Source organism: Dasypus novemcinctus, chromosome 5, assembly GCF_030445035.2.
Source record: "Dasypus novemcinctus isolate mDasNov1 chromosome 5, mDasNov1.1.hap2, whole genome shotgun sequence".
NCBI classification, from domain to species: domain Eukaryota; kingdom Metazoa; phylum Chordata; class Mammalia; order Cingulata; family Dasypodidae; genus Dasypus; species Dasypus novemcinctus.
The window spans coordinates 83154448-83176244 of NC_080677.1; the positions used below are offsets into that span (position 1 = coordinate 83154448).

Sequence of the window (21797 nt, forward strand, 5' to 3'; positions counted from 1 at the left end):
AAGCTTGATGTTATTTGGGAGAAACCCCAGAAGGTCAGCAATGAGTCCCAGAGTATAATTTAATTATGCATAGAAGTCTCCTTGAGGAAAAAGATGTGAATGGATAGTACTTTACTTTGAAATAACCCTCTGGCATGGCCTTTAGGATAGAGGTCCAATAAAGTCTCTTTGTGACACACAAATTATTTTCAGGGAACTTTTATTGTTGGTGGTTGAGATCCCCAAATCTTTGTTTTTCTATATCACATTTGAATGTTTTAATTGTAAAAGACAAAATTAGTCAGCTTATGTCTGGGATCTGTTTATATAAATATTTAGGCTCCAACAAGGTCAACTTAGAGAAAATTTATATGAGAATGCTAATTGGTCTTCTTAAAATACACCATTTGTATATATACATATAAACATGTGTTTAGGTAAAATGGGAGAAGCAGGGAGTCTCATTATGGTAGTGTTACAAGTTTCTCATCTGTCTTTCAATGGCAAAACTCCTTATTTACAAAAAACAACTTCCCACTTTCATGTCAGGGGTACCAGTTTTCTTTCCTTGGCCTCCCTCCAAAGCACCACCAAGGTCACTACTAAGTATTTCTCAAAGAAGGAGACTTTGGTTGAGGTAGTAAAAAATTCTGGATTCCAAGATTATGTTTCAAAACACTGTATTTTCTGATTCTACCCAAGAGATCAATTTTTAAAAACAAATATGTAGATTTTAAAACATCAGTAAAAGTTGAGTGTCTGTACATGTGTGTGTGCACATACATGTGTGTCATACTACAGGTTCTGGTAAAAATGGTAGGATAATTAAGAAACTGGTCTAAAGAAGTACATGTCCTGAGAACCCAGTTCTTTGTATCAGTTTTGAATAGGCCGTGCAAGGTAAAATGCAATACAATCATGTGCCTATTGAAGAATCCTGGCAAAAATTTCATTTGTGCTTTTTTCACAATATTATGACTTAACATTTGAAATCTAGGACATTTTAAGTAGTCAGGTGGCTACTAGATCAGTTCTGCAAAATACTTTATATGTTCTGATGATTTGAAGTTTGAAGTTATTGTTTCATAGCAGGTTTTTTCTTTCTCTTTCTTTCACCTTACATTGATGACATAGCCTAAGCAGCCTGATTTCTAGGAACTAGGAGAAGCTATCCTCCATGGGGGCTGAGCTTTCTGAATGTTCTTAAAGTGTATGCCAGCAATTCAAGACCCTGACTGCTCTTTACCCAGGTTATTTCTCAGGGTTGTGTTCGCAGCAAATAACCTAGAGGGATGAGGTAACATCTTCCCCTGGACAAAGAGCAGGCTTGCTTCCACTTGCTGTAAAAGCAAGGAATCTTCCAAGCTCAGTGTTTCTTGACTATGGCACAAATTCATTGGGTGTACAGGATCCATCTGGGCTCCCTTGTGTTGCCCTGTGGGACTTAGAGCTCAAAAGGATTTCATGTCAACCTAATGTTCTTGCTGCTTGCTACGCTCTGAACAATAAAGTCTTTGGTCTTTGACTCAGGAGTCTTGTATCTCTCACCAGCAATTCATGAAAAACTTAGCAGACTAGCTTGTTATTTGCAAGTAGGGTAAAATCTCAAACCCAGGTCCTAACACTGGGTAATTGAAATCAAGTGGGAATGTCGCTCTGTGCAATAATACACAACAGGGCTGGGACTAGAGTGAGGCAAGCTAGGTGTCTCAGGTGTAAACTTTATGGAAGCACTCACTCTCAGGTTTGTGCAAGGGTCACACTTGAATTTACAGGACACTGAGAGTGAGTGCGTCCTTATATCTGGGCGATCAGGTGCTTCACTTGTTGTATCCTATTTCTAGTTCAGCAGGGATATGTAAATTTAAAGCATGATGAAGTTCCATTCCATGAGCAAAAATTAGCAAATATTAAAGTGTGACAAAGCAAGTGTTGACAAGATACAGAGCAACAAGAACTCATACACACTGTTGGAGGGAGTGTTAATTGGTACAACCACTTAGGAGACAATTCAGTATTAATTAGTGAATTTGAAGAGGTGTACACTCTCTGGCTCAAAAATGCCACTCCTGTTACGTATATATCTTAGTCTTTGTGCATATTTGCAAGATCACATATACAAGAAGATTTATGGGGTGGCATCACATGAAGAATGGACAAAAATATTTTGTCATACTTATAGGAAGGAACTCTATATAGAAATTAAAATTGAAGAATGTGGGTTCCCTGAAATGGATAAATTCTTAAAATTGAATGTTGAATGGAGTAGTCAGTTTGCTAAAGGGTATATACATCATAATATCATCTATCTACAGCTTGAAAACATGTCAAGATATTCTGTTTATGGATAAAAAACATGTGAAAGTATAAAAACAAGCATGGTAATGATAATGTCAAATATATGACAGAGTTTATATAGGAAGGGGGGCAGACAAATGGAATAGAGATATACCTGGGGTATCAACAACGCCTGGAGTGTTTTATTAAAGAAAGTCCTAAAACATTAAGATTTCACAAAGCTGGGTGGTGGGATAAGGTTGCTTAATACAGTATTCGCTATTCTTCTATGTATGCTTGAAATATTTCATTTAAAAGGTTGAGATTAAAGATAAAATATTTTTAAAAGGCCAAATAAAAGAAAAAAGAAGTAATCCCTTAGTTCATGTTTTAACAGTGAAAATGAATTGTCTAGAGTCACATGTTTTAGCCAGTTTTACTACTTTAGCCACTTCCCTGAACCACCTTCCAGGATACCCAGACTCTCTGTTGCATCTTCTGAAACCATCTGTCCCTTCTGTTTGAAGCTAGAATAATTTCCTGACTCACCTGCTACAAGACTACCAGGACAAACTGGATTATTTGGCCCAAATTGTTTGGAGAAAGAAAAGATTTTAAAGCTGAAGTGTTTTTGCAGTCTCCCTTTTCCCAACATAGGGCAGTTTGGAGATGCTATTAGGTAGAGTCAGGATCTGACAACCCAGGCCAGACCTGTCCATCAGAATTTTAAAAATATATGTATTTACTAAAATATTTACTTGATTATACTTAGATCTGAAAAGTATCACAATTTAATGGAAAATACAAAAACCTTCCCATGTTCAAGTATTCCAAGAGGTTTTATAGTTTTTTTTTGGTATTTGGAATGCTGAACACTGAAATTATTTCTAGAAGAACTTTTTCTTCCACCTGCTGTCCATCAGAATTTGCTCAAACAAGGGGAAGGGATCGGGTCGGAGGCTGGGACTCACGAATGCACGCGTAAGGATCCGAGATGGCCTTGACCGGGTCCCTGTAGAAAAAGCGTGTGCAGCGCTCGCAGTGCTGCCCCTCGGTGTTGTGCTGGCAGTCCTCACACACGCCCCCGCTGAGGCCACCGCCCGCCAGGTACACGGCCATGTCGAAGTGACAGCGCTCCGAGTGGCTGTTGCAGTTACAAGCTGAGAAACGAGAGGAGCGTTACTGAGAGACTTGCTGTGGTCTCTGGATCACTGAGCGGGAATTAATCGTTGCATTTTCTAATCCTCGACGTTTTTCAGCCACTACGCCTTTTTTATATATTATTTTATATATACACCAAGTATGCAGGTTAAAATAGGTGCTTTCAAGGATCTTTTTAGTACTGATTCTGATCATATGCTCTCAAGAAAATGTGTTTCTGAAATGTTTAATATGTCATCTTCTGAAAAATCAAGTAAACTGAAATAAGTCCCCTGCGTGATCTAGAAGCCCTACAGTGCAATCTTGTTCGATCAAGAATACTTTTAGTGATACAGGTTTTGTAAATTTAAGTTTTTTGCATCAAATTTTGTTTGCACTGCGATTCTCAGGTAGGATTTTGGAGCTGGCAAAGCACGCCAAGGGTCCTTTTCCGCCTCCTCCTGGCAGAGGGAAAGAAGCTGGTTTTCGGCAGAGCAGGTGGTGGAGTCTGGAGAACCGACCACTCCTGCCGCCCTTCCGCGGGCGGGGGCTGAGGGGCAGCGCACGCCCTTTTCCTGCGTCTGGGGCTCCACCAGAGGAACTGAGGAGAAGGCCCTCAGTTTGGAGGAGTTTGTTTTCTTGATGCTTTCTGACTGATATTTTTGTATAAACAGCTTAACCTCAGACTGCATTTTGCTGGATCTTGTATACTGTGACTCTCAGGATTTTTTTTCCCCCTTAGAGCCCTTCTAGTGACCTTTCACTCTCTCAAAACTTATTTTCTCCAAGTCTGGGAAAAGAAACTGAAAAAACAAGTTTGTTTGGAATTTCATCAAAATTCAGAGGCACCAATTACGTTATTAAAAAATCTTCTTAGCCAAAATATTTTATTAAAATTACGACAGTCTTTCAAACTCAATGAAAGTCTTATCTGTTAAGGTCAGGTTAATAGAATGTCTGATTATTCAGGAAAATAATAGGGGTCTCGGTACTGAATCTAGTGCCCACCAAATTCTGGGAGTTCTATCATTCCCAATGATATTATCATTACACGCCTAGTCCTCGTCTCTGAAAAGGTGCTACACAACATGCATACTGTTCTATTTTTACAATGAAAGTTTTCTATGTGAGGGTCTGAGAACTTTGTGATTCTTCCATGTGAGGTAATTTAAGCCAAAATTGGAGCTGGGAGCCACGGGTTCACCACCTCTATTGCTTGCAGCCCATAGAAACAAACTAAATGATCTTCAGAACAAGCAAATGCTGAGCACCCTCAGCTGTGCCCAGGACTTATTTTCACTCACATCTGCACGTGCTGTCCTGGGGGCCTTCAGCTGGCCTCCACGGGGCGTCCTGGAAGAAGTCCTTGCATCGCTCACAGTTGGGGCCCTCCGTGTTGTGCTGGCAGATGCACTGACTGTGAACCTGCGTTGTGTGGGAAATAGAGCAGTAGAGGGGGCTGATCTTTGAGGGCTCTGGGGTTCTTTAATGGAAAATGAAATACTAGGCCACGGCAGCCTCTCTGGGTCTTTGTTTTCCATATGTGAATTACAATTTCAATCATGTATACCTTTTTATTTGCTTAACTGGAATTTAAATTTTTAAAAATTTAAAATGTTTAGTAAACATGCTCAATATATTTTAGGGACATTTCTGAATTCTAGTTTCAGAGAAACACTTTGCAGCCCTCACGAAAATGAGGGACTGCATGGGAAGGTGTGTGTGTGGGGTTGTGGTTTAGGAGCATAAAGGAAAATAGGAAATTTTAAAAGGCATAGATGCTGGAGATAGGTGTGTGTGTCTGTTGGATTTCCACAAAATGCCCCAAATGGCCCAAATTCAAAGGGAGAAGCTCTGTTTCCAACAGAGAAAGCTGAGTTTGAAGGTGCAGCAGTTTCAACATCAAACCTTATAGGATTATGCCTAATAAATAGTTTTAAATTATTAGTAGCCACATTCTCTGAGTATATCCATAAAAATACAATTCTACTGCCTCAATCTCTTAAGGCTAGTCCCAAGACTGGGAGTGCTCTTCAGTGTGAAGGCACATTCATAGTGTTAGAATATTACTTTGCTTGACCGTTTTTTTTTTGTTTTTTTTTTTTTTAAAGATTTATTTATTTAATTCCCCCCCTCCCCCGGTTGTCTGTTCTCTGTGTCTTTTTGCTGCGTCTTGTTTCTTTGTCCGCTTCTGTTGTCGTCAGCGGCACGGGAAGTGTGGGCAGCGCCATTCCTGGGCAGGCTGCACTTTCTTTCGCGCTGGGCAGCTCTCCTTATGGGGCGCACTCCTTGCGCGTGGGGCTCCCCCACGCGGGGGACACCCCTGCGTGGCAGGGCACTCCTTGCGCACATCAGCGCTGCGCATGGCCAGCTCCACACGGGTCAAGGAGGCCCGGGGCTTGAACCGCGGACCTCCCATGTGGTAGACAGATGCCCTAACCACTGGGCCAAATCCGTTTCCCGACTGTTTTTATGGTATCAGATATTACTGAAACACCTTGGCAATGAGCACACAGTCTCACACACCTTCAGTAAATTTCTGTGAGAGAATGAATGCGAAATTATGGTTTCTCTCCACCAACCTCTAGTCCCTAAAATACAAACAAAAAAGAAAGAGAGGGAATGGTGGACTCTCTTGAAATCATAAATTCTGCTTATTAATTCAATGATGCCCAGAATGTGGCAGGATCCACCTCTGGCTAGAAAAGGGGAATGCCCCTAGGTGACCTATTGAGCCAGGTGGGAAGATACCTGCCCCAGCACAATGCTGGCACTTTGATTTGCAGTCCCCACATAGAGCGTCTGATCTCCATTCAGCATCAGGGCGGTGAAGGGAGGGTAGGAGAGCCACGTGAGTCTGTGGATTTGTCACTCACCATTCCAGGAGGGCTGAAGACATCTCCGCGCACCTCCTGCGCAGGGCCACACTCACTAGCGTGGCCATTGCAAAAACAGCTTCCCCGAACAACCATCTCATACAGAGCATAGTAGTATTTATCGAGCGAATCATTTTGTCTCCTTCCAAGCAAAGTGTCCCCCAGGGTATGGAGTTTGGTAAAGTTTATCCTCAGATTTGTTAGTGTCACAAGGTCTAGAGAAAGGATACCCATAAATCAATGTACATTTAGGTTGTAGCAGTTCAAGGTACCCACTTTACTGAAAGCCCCTTTACATGCAGAATTGCACTAAGGACTAGGTGTCCTTACAGTGACATTTTTAAAAAGGCATTGATGTTAAAAATATAAAACAATTCCTACCCTGGATGTAGGGACTGTAAGGGTTTTCTATTTCAAAGCTGGGATCCAAAACTTTTAAAACAACCTGTAAAATAAATGTCAGTAAATTTATTTGCCCCCCAAAATACCCACAAATATGCCCTTAGAGAGATCCTGTCTTTATAAGAGGCTGAGTCATTGCATTCCAGGAGATTTGGGATATAGATTACTGTTTGGGTTACTGTATGAATAAAAGTACCCAAAAGTGAAAGAGAAAGTTATGAAGCAGTCTTTTTTTTTTGGCCTCTTTTATGCACACCTGGTCCACATAAACAGAAGTAGTGGTCCATCTGTGACAGGGGCTCTTGAATTATGTTGGGGAGGGGTCATGGGGTCAGAAGCAAGCCATCATCAAGTTGGAGCTGGCAGGGAATTCTAGAGCTGCCTTCTGTCACCAGTGCTCTCTGCTTTGCTTGATAAAACAGTGGCCTCCAGTTCCACTCCCATCAATACCCTCTGTCAGTCATGGGCTTTGCCTGGATGGTGGTATACATAGTGTGGGGACGAGATCACTGATCCAGGGCAGCCCTTAGCCAAGATGGCTCCTTTGCAAAGGTGAGAAATGGGCACACTTTCTTCTGGGTGTCTCGTGCCAGGGTGCCCGGACTTGTGAGTGGGGCGTGGACTGGATTTCAGCTCCCACTCACCGTTAGCTGAACAATTTTTTGCAGGACTATTTCTTATAAGGTATTTATTATTTCTCTGTATTTGAGATAATTGAGAACTCATTTCAATTAAGTGCTTTTCATTCCTAAAAAAACCAACAGCTTAGGTTGTACTTTGGTAAACACTGTCTAAATTTTTTAAAATCTAAATTAACCATATATTTAAAAGTTTAATTTAAATAAAAAAAATTCAAGGAAGGAAATGCTACCTCACCACCAGTTGAGGGTTCAACATCTGAATATTTGGAGTCACAAACAAGGTCTCCCACTCCCTGGGCCTGACCAGATGTGATGTCAGGAAAGGAAGCAGCACAGTCTTTTGCAAAATATTTGAACACTTTCCACGTGTGTCCATAGTCTGTGGAACGTTCAACCAACATTGCAGCAGGCCGAAAAGTCTATGAAGAAATGAGGTAAGCTTGTAATGCTTCACAAGGTAGATTTTATTACACACTTCAGGTTGAATATTTATATTTTAAAATATCACTTCATTTTAAATTTAATGTGTATCTTTAAAAAATCTATTATACAATAAATAAACTGAGAACACCTTCCAAGGGGGCAAGTATTTGTGAGCATATACTTTGTCCTTATAGTCAAATTCCATTTTTTAAATATTTATGGCTATGTCAATTATTATAACAATTGAAGATAGAACAAAAGATGGCATACAAACAAAAGAGCTAATGTAATTAATATTTTATAGCAATTTGTCCATGGTTCTGTTTGCGTAGCATGTTTTTTTCTAGCAAACACTTACATATTCTTCAACACTGAACCATGGAGTTTACCATGACACCCCAGAGCGGAGTTGTTCTCTCTGAACTAACTTCTCCAATATTCTAAGCATAACTCTATTTCTACCCTTATCACTTTGTATTGTAGTTTTCTATTTATATGTTTGTTCCCATGACTAGAACGTGTCTTTGAGGGCAAAGACTGGTATGTTTTTCATTTTTATTACTAAAAATCTAGTATCTGCCCTGACATCTACTAGACTGAAATTAGAATTCTGATGAATGTTAAAGAATGACTAAAGCACATTAATTTGCTTTAGCATCTAACTTTAGTAAAAAAATCTTTAGTTTTTTCCCCCTCTTAATCACAGTCCAAATTTCCCTGCCCTTTTCTCCTAAAATTTATCTTTTGGCTCTTAAGGCCCCTATTACCTCAGTGCTTACAGTTTTCCTTTTGACTGTGTCCTCTAAGAATGTATTGTTTGCTTAATCATATAATCATTGACTAACAAGGAGATTATTTTTCTTCATTTAAGATAAAAAACTACACACATCAAGTCTGAATCTGGATTTACAAAGCTTTCTGTCTTCTGCAAGGAAGCAAGGAAGTGAAATACCAGGTAAATGGTGAGCATTTTGTAAGTAGATGAAGGGGCCAGCCGGTCTATACATCTGTACCTTAAAGGTCAATATAAGGTGGCTGAATTGAAACAATGCCTCTAGATCCAGTCTGATGCTGACATGATCAAGACCTAAAGAAAAATCCAGAGAAGAAAATCAGTGATGTTGAGAGACCTGATTATCCTATTAAACCCCTGCCACTGCTTATATGTCATCAAACCTTTTTATTTTATTTTTTTTTAAAGATTTATTTTTTTATTTATTTCTCCGCCCCCCCACCCCCTACTTGTCTGCTCTCTGTGTCTATTCACTGTGTGTTCTTTTGTGACTGCTTCTATCCTTATCAGTGGCACTGGGAATCTGTGTTTCTTTTTGTTGCGTCATCTTGTTGCATCAGCTCTCCATGTGTGCAGCGCCATTCTTGGGCAGGTTGCACTTTCTTTCATGCCGGGCGGCTCTCCTTACGGGGCGCACTCCTTGCGCGTGGGGCTCCCCTACACAGGGGACACCCCTGCGTGGCACGGCACTCCTTGCGCGCATCAGCACTGTTCATGGGCCAGCTCCACACGGGTCAAAGAGGCCCTGGGTTTGAACCACAGACCTCCCATGTGGTAGGCAGATGCCCTATCCATTGGGCCAAGTCCGCTTCCCATCAAACCCAGTTGAAATCACATGAAATCACATCACCAGATTTCATTCTCTTGGAGTGGTGTTCCCTGCCACTCTGTGCCCACGAGAAGATCTATGTGAGGACAATAGGGGCTTTACCCTGGCAGTGCCCACTGTGTGGCAGCTCTTCCTCCAAGGGGGTTCCAGAACATTTCCCATAGGTAGAAAGCAATGGCTCACTTCCTTGCACTCAAGTGTTGACTGCAGATAAACATGAGCTAGCCAGCTATAGCATGGTAAAAATCAATACACCCTTTTCTTCCAACAGCTGCTAACAGTCACTTGAACTTTACTTGGCATAAAGCACAGCTTGAAATCTCCTCCTTGAAGTGAGTATCTGTAGGTTTGTCTATGACTAAGGAGAAGACAGAAGTATCCTAACCAGGACCTTGCCCTGAGCAAGTTAGCTGCGCTCCATTTCTGGCGTGCACATGGAGGATCAGCACATCGTGGATATGGTAGAGGCCCAGATTTGTCTAGAGCAGCACTGTCCAATAGAAATAAGTCACATACATACTTTAAAAATTTCCAGTAGCCACATTTTAAAAAATTAAAGATAATTGTCAAAATTGACTTTAATGTATTTAGCTCAATATATCAAAACATTATCATTTTAACATGCAATCAATATCAAAACATTAGTAATACTTTTTTTTACTTTTTTGCAAGCTAAGTCTTAGAAATCTGAGGTGTTTTTATACTGACAGCACACCTCTATTTGGATTAGCTGTGTCTCAGCCGTATTGGACAGCATAGCTCTAGGGAACAGTGGCTGGACTACTACAGTGACAAAGAGTTCAGCTTAGAGTTTTAGGCCAAATGACCTGGGGGAATGGCCTGCTGTTGAGAGGGCAGCCATGTTCCAGGCTTGGTACAATGTCAAGGGCTCCCATCCCTTTCTACAACGGAGAGCCACTTTCCTTTCTCTGAAATGCCTGGTTGAGAAATCATATTCTATGTAATTGACTCTGAAAGTGGGGACATTCCCTTTGTGCGGAGACATGGAACAAATGCTGGACAACAGATCAAAACAGATGTTAAGCAAAAATGGGCACCATTTATCAATAAAGATAAGCTACTGTGGTAAAAATCACCTTGGCCTCATTAAGAATATGCCAACTAGAGAGCAAGAATATCCAAAATGAAATAATATTGCGTAGACACCAATCATATTTGCCAAATGGATGTGATAGAAAAAAAAGTCTGATATTATACTTTCCTTAAACCACATTGTTTAGGGAACAAGGGTAAAATCATAATACCCAAGATGGCGTTTAGGTGTATGAGGAAAATAGGGGAATTACAGTCAAAGGTGTAACATATAGAGATGTGATGGTTGGGATCAAAGAGTTCCAGACCAGTGTTGAAGAGAGGACACCATGAGTGACAAACCTGTACTGGGCGACTCTGACCTGGATGGAATGCATTTAGACACATAAAGCCCATGGGAGGGGTGGGACATGAGGAGTTCCTGGGTCAAGTCCACACTTAGAGTGAGGGTCTAGAAAATAGGGATGGTCAGGACCAGTGTGGGATTCAATATTACAATTGTTCATAAATAAGAAGGACATAAATCCAGGAAGGAAAGAACTTCATTCAGTAGCCAACTACCCTTTCGACTGAATTTTTACGGTAAAATCTTTGGCTTGCAACAGTGAACTGTCTTTTTTCTCCCTCTCACATGTGTTGAAGAAGGAAAAAGCACATGTTGCTAACTCTGACTTCCTTTGGCATTTTTCATTCCATTTACAATGGTGTGTTTTATATTAGGCTTAATTTACCAACAGCCCATCAACTTCCTTAGTTTTCCACTAAGAAGAACAAAAGGACGCATGGATGTATTCTTCACCCACATGGAAACAGTGAAATGTTCTGAGTTTTATGTTTAAAATACCTTTTATTTCTCTAAAGGAAAATATTCTTTCTTAAAATGAAAATTACTTTTCATTTTAAGAATATGAGGCTCTACATTCTTGGTGGATACTGTTGCATTCCAATATAATTCCTTGCTGTGACATTATTAAAATCATACAGGGAGAAAGATGCTTTATTAAAATATGAAGAAATTAAAAACTGGAAAGAAACTTAATCTTACCATTTTCCGATTGCCACCATTTCTTTTCTCTAGCTGGTTCAAAACTTGTGATTACATTCTCAATGGTATGGCTGTTGGGTTGGGTATATGGATCATATGGAAATCTGGAGTCACAGACAAAGCATTTTTGTTCTCCCTAGAAAAAACGATTGTTAAAATGAAAAAAAAAAAAGAATTGTAATTACTTATTGTTGATCTGAATTTGAAAACAAGCTGTACTATTTGTCTTTCAATCAGCTAAAATTAAAAAGCAAAGGAAATAACAAGACACCCATTTTTCCATCAATAGATGCTTAAATACAATTACAAACTAAATTTAAATATGACCAAGAAATTTTATAAATTTACTCATTTGGGGGCAAAACCACACATTTATGTGTAACTAATTTTTTCATATAAGAGCAGATGATTTGGAAGTTATTTTAAACTGTGCAAAAATAATTAGGATATATTTTTTGAGTTAAAATTACTTTCTTACATTAAAAAAAGAGGTATATTTGGTAAAAAAATCAAAGAATTGGCTACTAGGTTATCTGCAACAGTTACCTTTCTATCTCAGATTTTACTGACAGAGTTTTTGGCAGAAAATATTTTATAAAAGTCTTTCCGTTACACATGTGAGTTTTATAAAACATTTTTAGAGTGTACAACAGAGAGGCTCTCACCTTCTTGTCTCATAGGCTAGAAGGTTTTCAGTGAACTGGAATTCATTTTGCTTAGGATGCTTTTTCAAATGTTACGACAGCCAAGATTGGCCTGTGAGCTTGCTTAATTTAGTAGCAGTTCCTAAAACTCCTAAGGAGCTCTCCAAAGATTTCCAAAGGACTGCCAATGGCCTGCACACTTGATCCTGGCTAATATGTGCTGGACCCTGAAGGGCATTTTACTAAGCTCCTAGGAAGCAGGGACTATTTCCAACCCTCTGCATTGGAAGTTGCCCACAACAGCATAAAGTGCTGAAGGTACAAGGTGAGTGTTTGACTATATGTACCTACCACAGCTTCTAAGGCCCAATGTGGTGCCTGCCTTTGCCTCTACCTGTCTTCCCACATTCACATGGCTCTGGCCACATTTGCTTCTTGCTGTTTCCAGAGCACACTGAGAACCCTCCTGCCTTAAGATTTTGTACAAGCTGTTCCCCCTCCAGAATGTTCTTATCTCTTGCTCCCTCACTTCTTCCAGGTCTCAGTTTAAATGGCTTTATCTCAGAAAGACCTTCCTTGACTACTCTAACTAAAATACTATCAGTTCCCTACCTACTCAGCCTTCTGCCACTCTCTATCCCTTTGTCCTGGTTTATATATTTTCTAAGCCTTTATCACTACCTGAGACTATATTATATAGTTGTTGGTTTATTTTCTGTCTCCATCATTACCATTTAAGCTGAATGAAAGCAAGGACTTTGTTATGTTTAGAGCTGTATCCCCATTACCTGCAATAATGCCTGGCACATAGTAGAAGCTCAATAAAATTTATCACATGAATGTATGATTTTAACAGTTGTTTCAGCTGGAGCTTGTCAGAGTAAACCAGCCATTCAAGAGATCCATATAAACAATGCATGTTATAAATCATTGGCTACCAAATGCCTTATAATTGGAGAAAACCAAAGTAACCTTTCAAAATTAAGGAGCAAGGGAAGCTAGAACAATTCTGCATTTTTGAAGGCTTGCCCCAGACCTGTCCTAAAAGAATAACAAAAGCCCTGTGGTTCCACCAAATGAGTCCAAGGGAAAAATGTTTAATTAACTTCAGGGCTCGTTAGTCATTTTTCTATAAATATTTTAAAAGCATAAAATTGATGGGACCAGCCACAGAGGATGCTTTTGTGTATCTACTAGATGTAGAGCCCCAACTTAGGGAATATTATGGGTCTCTGTTGACTTGAAGCTTCCAAAGAAACATTTTGGTTGGTAGCACTTTGGAAGATAAAGGATTAAAAAAATCATCCTCCATGCTGCATGAATTCTTATCTAGTCTAGTACTTGTAGTCATACCTATATTTGGTGAGCCTGAAGATATTTTGAGGTTGTTTCCACTCTAAGATTTCTAAGAGCTCTGTGATTCTCTAGATAAAAGAAGCCTCTGAAGTTTGAGTTATTTCTGTTTTTGGTGATGTAGCTTTGAGATATAGGAACCCCACTATTGAATTATTGTCAGAATATGGTGGCTCATGACAACAGTTAGCAGTGGATAAAGAACAAGATGGGTGATGCTAGTGCTGGAAAGTTTCTAATATTAGAGTTAAAAATCACTTCTTCTGTCCAGTGAACCTGAAATTCATAAAGTCACCTGAAGGGCCATCTATTCCACCTGGCCCAGAGTTGTGCAAAACTTCCGTGTGCAATTTTCCAGCACATGTAGATAATTTGCTTTCTTCCCAAACTTACAATGGCACTAAAGCTCCCAAGCATTGTCTCCACTTATTTATAATCCTCATCCTTTACTAGAAACCAATTAGGATACAAAGCATTTCCCAGAGACTTAAAGTTGCCTTAAATGAACAATACATGGAAAAGCCTGGGTCACTATCATTAGGCTTATGTCCAACTTCCTTCCTGCACATCCTCTCATTAAGTGGTTGACGTGACTGCCGCAAGCTTTTCAGCAGGTAGGATACCCACATGACCTTAGATGCTTGTTCTGTTCCAAGGGCATAGGGAAGAAAAAAAAACCAAAACACTGTAAGGATTCTAGTCCTTTTTACAAAACTGTTCTGTAAGAGAAAAAAACTAATGGCACAAAATACATTCACACTGGAAATTTATGGAAACAATACAATTTCCATGTGGTATATTGTGGGGTCGGTTTACAATGAATTCAAAGTTGTATACACCTCTGTCTATATTTAAGGCAGAATAATGAGAACTCATGTTCAGTGTATAGCCTTGAGGCCCTGAGGGATCTTTGATTGTCACTGAGTCAATTTTGCCCATTCTATCAAAGTCATTAAGGTAGCTAAACAGACTAGGAGATTTGATAGTAATCTCCCATCGAATGGCTTTTCTGTCTTAAATGTCATCAGAAATATAAATTAAGCAGATCTTTCTATTTCCTGGGTTGTCAAGATTTCCTGCACTTTGAATTATATTACCCGTGTCTCCTTTGTTCAGGAAGAAGTACTGTCTCCTTCTTTATGCTTTTCCAAGATGCACTTGGAAAAATATATATCACTGGTTAAACAGTGTCCCACAAGGAAACAGAGCCAACCCACCTCCAGGTAGCTGAGGATGCAGTATTTCTGGGCTCCCTTCAGCCCGCAGGTAGAAGAAGCAGTCAGCTGACCGCTGCGGCCCACAAGGAGATTGCCAGAGGTAGGATGACAGGCACGCCCGCTGCATTTATCTTGAGCTTTTGAGTAACTGAGCAACCCTTTAACACAAGAGAAACAGCCACATAGCAAGACAGCCTGGCCTAGCGCAACACAAGATCTGAAGAAGCACCTGGTTAGGTTGGAAAGGGAACAGTCTGTTTATTTTCAATACCAGTTGTGTAGATCATTAACACCTGGCAGTGGATACCGTTGGGTCCCCTCTCCTGATGAACATCACCTGGCCTGTGAGGTTACAGCATCTGCATTCCCCGTCCTCACCTGGGGCAGCCTGTGGCCAATGCCTGGGGGACACGAGGTGCCCCGCTGCTTCAGGCTGCGATCAATTCTGGGATCGGGCTGAATCTCTGACTCCAGTGGACCCGCATCCTGCTGTCTCCCCTTACCTCCCACTCTTACTCCTTGATACTCCTTCAGTTACTCACTTGCACACTTCCCTGTCTCAGGTTCTGCTTGTGGGGAACCTGATTGGAGACAGCTCCCTATTTACTGGCAATTCTTTATAGGTGTCATTTCAGCAATAAAGACTAATATATAGACAAATAGAAGGAGAATCCTAATCCTGCTTGCTATGCCTATTGTCCTTACCTGTACAAAATAAATTAGAGAATTGAATTTATTCCCCAAGGGAGACCTGGGGAATCATTTTCTCTTAAAATATGTTAATTCAGTCGAACCCCTTTATAACCTGGATTGTTGGGTTACAATACACTATGGAACAGATCATGCCCCCTTGGAATAAGGTGAGATGAGTTCCACTCTGATGTGATGCACTTAGCCCAGGACACTGGCTGACCAACAGATCTGTCACAAAGGAATTCGGCCACAAGTGAGATATGATCATTGCAGGGACAATCCATCTCAGTTTTCAACTCGACAATCCACTTTACTTTTCCTATATAGTCTTTGAAATAATGTCCTGAAATCTCAGTTTTAAAACTTGGTTTAAATTAAATTTTGGGAGTTGATTTAAGGTATAAATCACATGTAACCAAATAACTAGAAATTTCTCTATGTTGCTCATATAGTACAGTATACATGGTTCTGGGTACACAAACAATGTTTGGCAACAACTGAACTAGACAAAAGGAGGAACAAAAAAGGAAATTCTGTGTGCAGATGAACATTCAAACCATTCTGAGTTGAAATACTAAATTTCTTTATGTGAATGTGGGGTGAACTATTCCTTGCCTGCAGATTTTACTCCACTAAGTGATAGTATTACATTTCTGTAACCTATGGCATATTAATAGATTTGTTTATTGTCTGGAAGATTAAATAAATCAAAATAGACTCACTGGATGAAGGTATAAAGTTAGTATACCTGTTAACAGCACATATAATCAGAGTCTACTCTAATTCTTTTACTCCTAGATATTTAGAGAATTCATTGTATTTCTTCTTTTAAAAAGTATATTTGAGGAGAGCAGATATGGCTCAAGCAGTTGGGTTCCCACTTCCCATAGGGGAGGTCCTGGGTTTGGTTCCCGATGCCTCTTAAAGATGATGTTCTGATACATGAGCTAACAAAAATGAGCAGACAAAAACGAGCAGGGAGCAGATGTGACTCAAGCACTTGGGCATTCACTTTCCATGTGGGAGGTCCGGGGTTCAGTTCTTGGTTACTCCTAAAGAAGTCGAGTGGACACAGCAAGCAGACAAGGACCAGACAGACAAGGGAGCCATGTGGGGGTGTGGGGTGGAAGTATATTTGAACAGGAAAGAATAATATTATTTTAAATTCAATTAAAAGGTTAGAATCCTTTTGGCTCCAAGGCCAAAATCTAGGCACAAGTTTCTCTTAATTGTGATACATATTATAGACATGGTAACTGAGGAAATAAAATAACCTATAAATAGTAAGGTACAGGAACTAAAATAGCTAAAACATTTTACTTTGAAAAAGAAGAATAAAGGAGAAGTAATCTATCCACCTGATGTTAAGGCTTACTATAGAGCTACAGTAAACTAGACAGAGTAATGGTGGAGGGGTACCACATAGGTCAATGCAATAGATTAGAGAACTCAGAACTAGAGCTACACAAATATGTCCAATTCATATTTTACAAAAGTGCAAAAGCAATTCAATGAAAGAAAGATAACCTTTTCAATAAATGGTACTAGAGCAATTGGATATCCATAGGCAAAAAAAAAAAAAAAAAAGACCTGCAACCAAAATCTCACATCTTATATAAACATGAACATAAAATTATACAACTCCAATAAACTATAGGAGAAAATCTTTGAGACTTAGGATCAGGCAAAGAGTCCTTAGATTTGACAACAAAAGGAAACTAGATTTTACCATAAAAGGAAAAATTGATAAATTGGAACTTATCAAAATTAAAAAAAAAAAACTTTTACTCTAAGAAAGACCCTGTGAAAAGGTGAAAGGAAAAGATAGAGATTTGGAGAAAATAATTGCAAATCACATATTCAACAAATGACTTCTATTTAGAATTTAAAAAGAGCTCACAAATCTCAATGGTAAAAAAACTGTGCAATTAGAAAGTGGCAAAGAAATGAACAGACTAAAGAAGATATATGGATGGCAAATAAGCTCAAGAAAAGACATTTAGCATAACTAGTCATTAAGGAAGTTAAAATTAAAACCACAATGAGATATCATTACATACCTATCAGAATGACAAAAATGAAAAATAGTGATAATACCAGATACTGGTGAGGATCTGGAGAAACTGAAGTGCGCTTTTGTTGCTGGTGGGAATGTAATATGGACATGCCACTCTGGAAAAGCACATGCAGTTTCTTATAAAACTAAACACATGCTTATTGTTACAACCCAATACTTGGCCTCTTGGGCATTCCTCCCAGTAATTAAAACTTAGGTTCACACAAAAACCTGTATATGAATGTTCAGAGCATCTTTATTTGTAATAGCCCAAAACTGAAAACAACCCAGAGGCCCTTCCATGAGTGAACGGTGAAACAAACTATGGCACAGTCACACATTGGAATCCTACTCAGCAGTAGTACTGAGTATATTAAAATCGAAGGAATGTCGAAGCACAACTACTTGGATGGCTCTTAAGGGAATTATGCTGAATAAAAAATGTCAATCTCTAAAGGTTGTATACTGCATAATTCCATTTATACCACTTCCTTGAAATGACGATATTATAGAGAAGGAGAATAAATCAGTGGTTGTCAGGGGTTAGGGAAGCAAGGATGGAAGGGCATAGGCTGGCTATGAAACGGTAGCATGAAGGATCCTTGAGGGGATGGAACTGTTCTGCATCTTCATTGCGGTGGTGGCGGCACAAATCAACACGTGGGATAAAACTGTATACAGCATTAAATACACACACTTAAATGAGTGCCTGGGAAACTGGGGAAATCTGAATACGGTCACTGGATAATATCAATGCCAATTTCCTGGTTGTGATATTTTACTGTAGGTATGCAAGATATTCCCACTGGGGGAAATTGAGGAAGGAGTATATGGGTTATTGGTTATCTCGGTATTATTTCTTATAATTGAAAGTAGACCTAAAATTATCTCAAAATAAAAAGTAAAAAGTAAAAAAAAAATTTAAAAAGATAATCCCCTAAAACATGTGTATACACACACACACACACACACACACCACAATAGCCTCTGGATGGTGAGCCAAGTAAATGCCACACTCTGAAATAATGCACACATGAAATGTTCCACCTGTTCAGACACTTTTCCCGTGAGACATGAAATTTTATGCCACACCCTCATTTCAGCAGACAGTAGTAAGAGGGTTAGGCCTTTAATAAAATATAAAGAGCATACTATGAAATAAATTTGGTTTCTCTTCCAGTTTCTTCAATTGTAAAAAATATAAAGAATTTTTTTCATGAGACTGTTTCACATCTAATGGGTTTCTTTTCCATAACTTGCCCTCCAACAATATAGGTTGTTAAAAAATAATGTTCTTTCTTTTATGTATATATTCCCCATATGAACTATTCTATTAATCTGGTCATTTTGTGTTTACTGTCAGGCAGGAAACATATATAGATAATAAATTCTACAGCTGGATTTTTTTCTTTTATTCACACAATAATTCAAATCCAGTTTTCCTTTCATTTCCTAGAATTTGCATCAAGGATAAATGATTATTCAGAAGTTTAAACTCTGATAGAAGGTTTTTAAAACAAAGTTAAGTACAAATGTTTGCAGATGCTACATGTGGATTAACTGAGACTTGTCTTCTAGGGATTTACCCTCTTAGACAAGTTCCATCCTGAATTATTTTATGGGAATTGTCTTAGAGATTTATCATGTTTTTATAACATGACTTGGCCAAACTTGTTCTGATCAGATATGTACTTTTGAGATATAAAACTATTCCAGTACTTGGGGAAATGTAATAATGTAAGTGGAAATATGAACTTCTGTTCTCAAACACTTGGCCAAAGTGCCTAGAAATGTAATCATTTGAGGCTTCATGCCTGAACATAGAGTCAGCAATATCCTACCTAGGCAGAAGATTTTAACGCCAGATTGTCACATTAGCAAATAAGTTAGAGTTGATTCAAGGAATACACATTTTTAAATTTTTATACAATAAATGTGTTCCTTAAAAATTGACCTACAACTTGAAGACAGAATCTTATTAAAAATGAATTTATTGGGGAGTATCTGTGGCTCAATCACTTGGGCTCCCATCTACCATGTGGGAGGCCCTGGGTTCGTGTCCTGGGGCCTCCACGTGAAGGCAAGTTCGCCCGCCAGTGCCACCGAGTGCTGCCCGGCCCACCAGCGCCACCAAGAGCCAACTCAGCAAGATGATGCAACAAAAAAGGGAGACAAGCAAAAAAACACAGAAGACTGCACAGTGAATGGACACAGAGCAGACAACAAGCAAGCTGCTGGGGGGGGGGGGCGGCGGATAAATAAAAAAAAAGGATGTATGGGAGTGGGTGTGGCTCAAGAAGTTGAGTGCCCGCCTCCCACACGGGAGGTCCCAGTTTCAGTTCCTGATGCCTCCTAAAAAAAAAAAAAACAAGTAAAACAAATGAAAAAAATCAACTCCAGGAAGCCAATGTGGCTCAGTGGGTGAGTGCCGACTTCTCACATACAGGGTCCTGAGTTCAATCCCTGGCCCCCGATAGCTCAAAAAAAAAAAAAAAAAAAAAAAAAAGGAATTTAGGACATCTGGTCAGTTAAAGAAAACCTGGAGTAAATTCTTCTATAAAGGGAAGGATCATTTGTAGAAATTATTTCATAATTTCTATTTAATTATTTGGTATATTGTTATATTAATTTTCTTAAATGCGTATGTTTCCACTTTAGATATCATGTCAAAGTTTTAGAGGCTGTAAATACACACATCTATTTATTTATGCACACATATATTCAATTATTACAGGTAAGAAAAAATGTAAAGAATGCATGTAAGACAAGGTTTGCATTTTGCATCCAGTTCCCAAAACCTACTGGGCCAATGCATTTTTTAATGATTCTTTCTCCTTATCTTTCTCAGTCAAAATGCAGGATAATGTGCTTAAATAGGCCTTAGCATTTTTTTTTTCATTATATCGTATATGTAATTTTTAACCACCCATCATCAGCTTGGGCATTTTCTGGCTGGTAGTTTGACCCTGGGCAGCCATAGAGATTTGGAGTAGATCAGGGCAAATTTAGGTTTAGAAATTCAGGATGTATTCCAGTGAGACCTTTTCTGTTCAAGCTGATTTAATTTGAAGATCTTCCCTGCAGAGAGAAGGGTCCCTGGCTGGAAGACTCTCTGGGGAAAGACAGAATGGGTGAGAACTTTTAGAAGGTGTAAGGTATCCTCTAGAGGTTGGGGAGAAGGTGCAGTGACTCTCAGGGGTCCCTCCTGATTTTGGCTGCTTTCAGGGCAGATGTAGATTGCACCAACTCTTTGACTATCGGAGGCCAGCTCTAAGTCCCAGGGTCCGGGGGTGTGAGGTATAAACAGGGGGCTCCATCTGGATCACAAGTCTCTGCTCCCCCTGGCTTGTGGCTTGCCCCTTCGAGGCAGGAAATTTCAGACAGAGAAGGAACAAGCAGCTTACCATCTAGAGCCATTCTTCTTTTTTCCACTACCAGCAAATCTAATTGGGAAATTACTTCAGGGGGAAATGGCAAAATTACAAATGTTGAGAGTCTTAAAGTTTGCTTAAGTGAAGAAACTGTATCTTTGAAGAGAAGATTCTAAGCAATTTCGTTTGTATTCAGTAGCCAAAGGCAGACCTGCTGCAGGTAGAGAAAAGTCACCATCAAAGAGAATAATTATCAGAAACATCATCTCTATGACTAATGCAAATTATGCTCTGCTTATTAAAGACAGCAGAGCTGTGGAGAATTTAGCTTTTAGCTCAGGGCTGCTGCTTACTGAGAAGAGGGAATTTTGCCTATAAAATCTTCTTAAGAACTCAGCATTGGGACAAGTGCTACTTTCAAAGCACAGCTATTTAAAAAAATAAAATACATTATATTTGTAAATTAAGAATCTGAAAATATTTTACTAGCATTTCTGCTAGTAACTTTCCATTGAAGGGTGCAAGAAATACCTGTGTGTGGATACTAAACATGTTTGAGAGGAAGTTCTAGTTGCTTGACACAATTATACAAGAGAATAGCTCTATAAATATACAGCAGTATAAAAGAAGTGGCTATGTTTAGAAATTATTTCTATTAAATGTTTTAAGAGAATTCAATACAAGCAGGAAATAGATTTTGACAATTAGTACTCACCAAGGTGCAAAAAAATGGTCAGTTGAAATTGCATTCTTTTATCAGGAAATGATGAAGTTCAATTCTGCTAGGTTAAAATAAAATTTTAGAAAGTTAAAGTCGTTCAATGATAGTCAATAATTAACGTCATTACATAGTATTTATAAGTCCTCAAGTTCGTCTGATGGTTCTTACCTTTCAGGGCCACAAAACAGACACTACTCAGTCCTTTAAAACGATGAGTGTATAAAATGTTTATAAATAAAAATACAGCTTGCTATTAATGTTTTTCAAGTTTTGATATCAATAAT

The 21797-nt window shown here is 39.1% G+C and overlaps 1 protein-coding gene across 1 annotated transcript in view; it reads right to left on the reverse strand.

Moving 5' to 3' along the window:
• LAMB4 (laminin subunit beta 4) overlaps positions 1-21562 on the reverse strand; it is a 106375-nt gene extending 84813 nt beyond the window's left edge. The window contains exons 1-9 of the mRNA XM_058297165.1: positions 21508-21562; positions 14673-14830; positions 11459-11594; positions 8752-8825; positions 7546-7734; positions 6654-6717; positions 6273-6487; positions 4701-4821; positions 3228-3416 (exon numbers count right to left, since the gene is read on the reverse strand). Of these exons, the coding sequence (XP_058153148.1) occupies positions 3228-3416; positions 4701-4821; positions 6273-6487; positions 6654-6717; positions 7546-7734; positions 8752-8825; positions 11459-11594; positions 14673-14830; positions 21508-21541 (1180 nt within the window). The 5' untranslated portion in view covers positions 21542-21562. The remainder of the gene's footprint in view (positions 1-3227; positions 3417-4700; positions 4822-6272; positions 6488-6653; positions 6718-7545; positions 7735-8751; positions 8826-11458; positions 11595-14672; positions 14831-21507) is intronic.
• Positions 21563-21797: the final 235 nt, after the last annotated feature.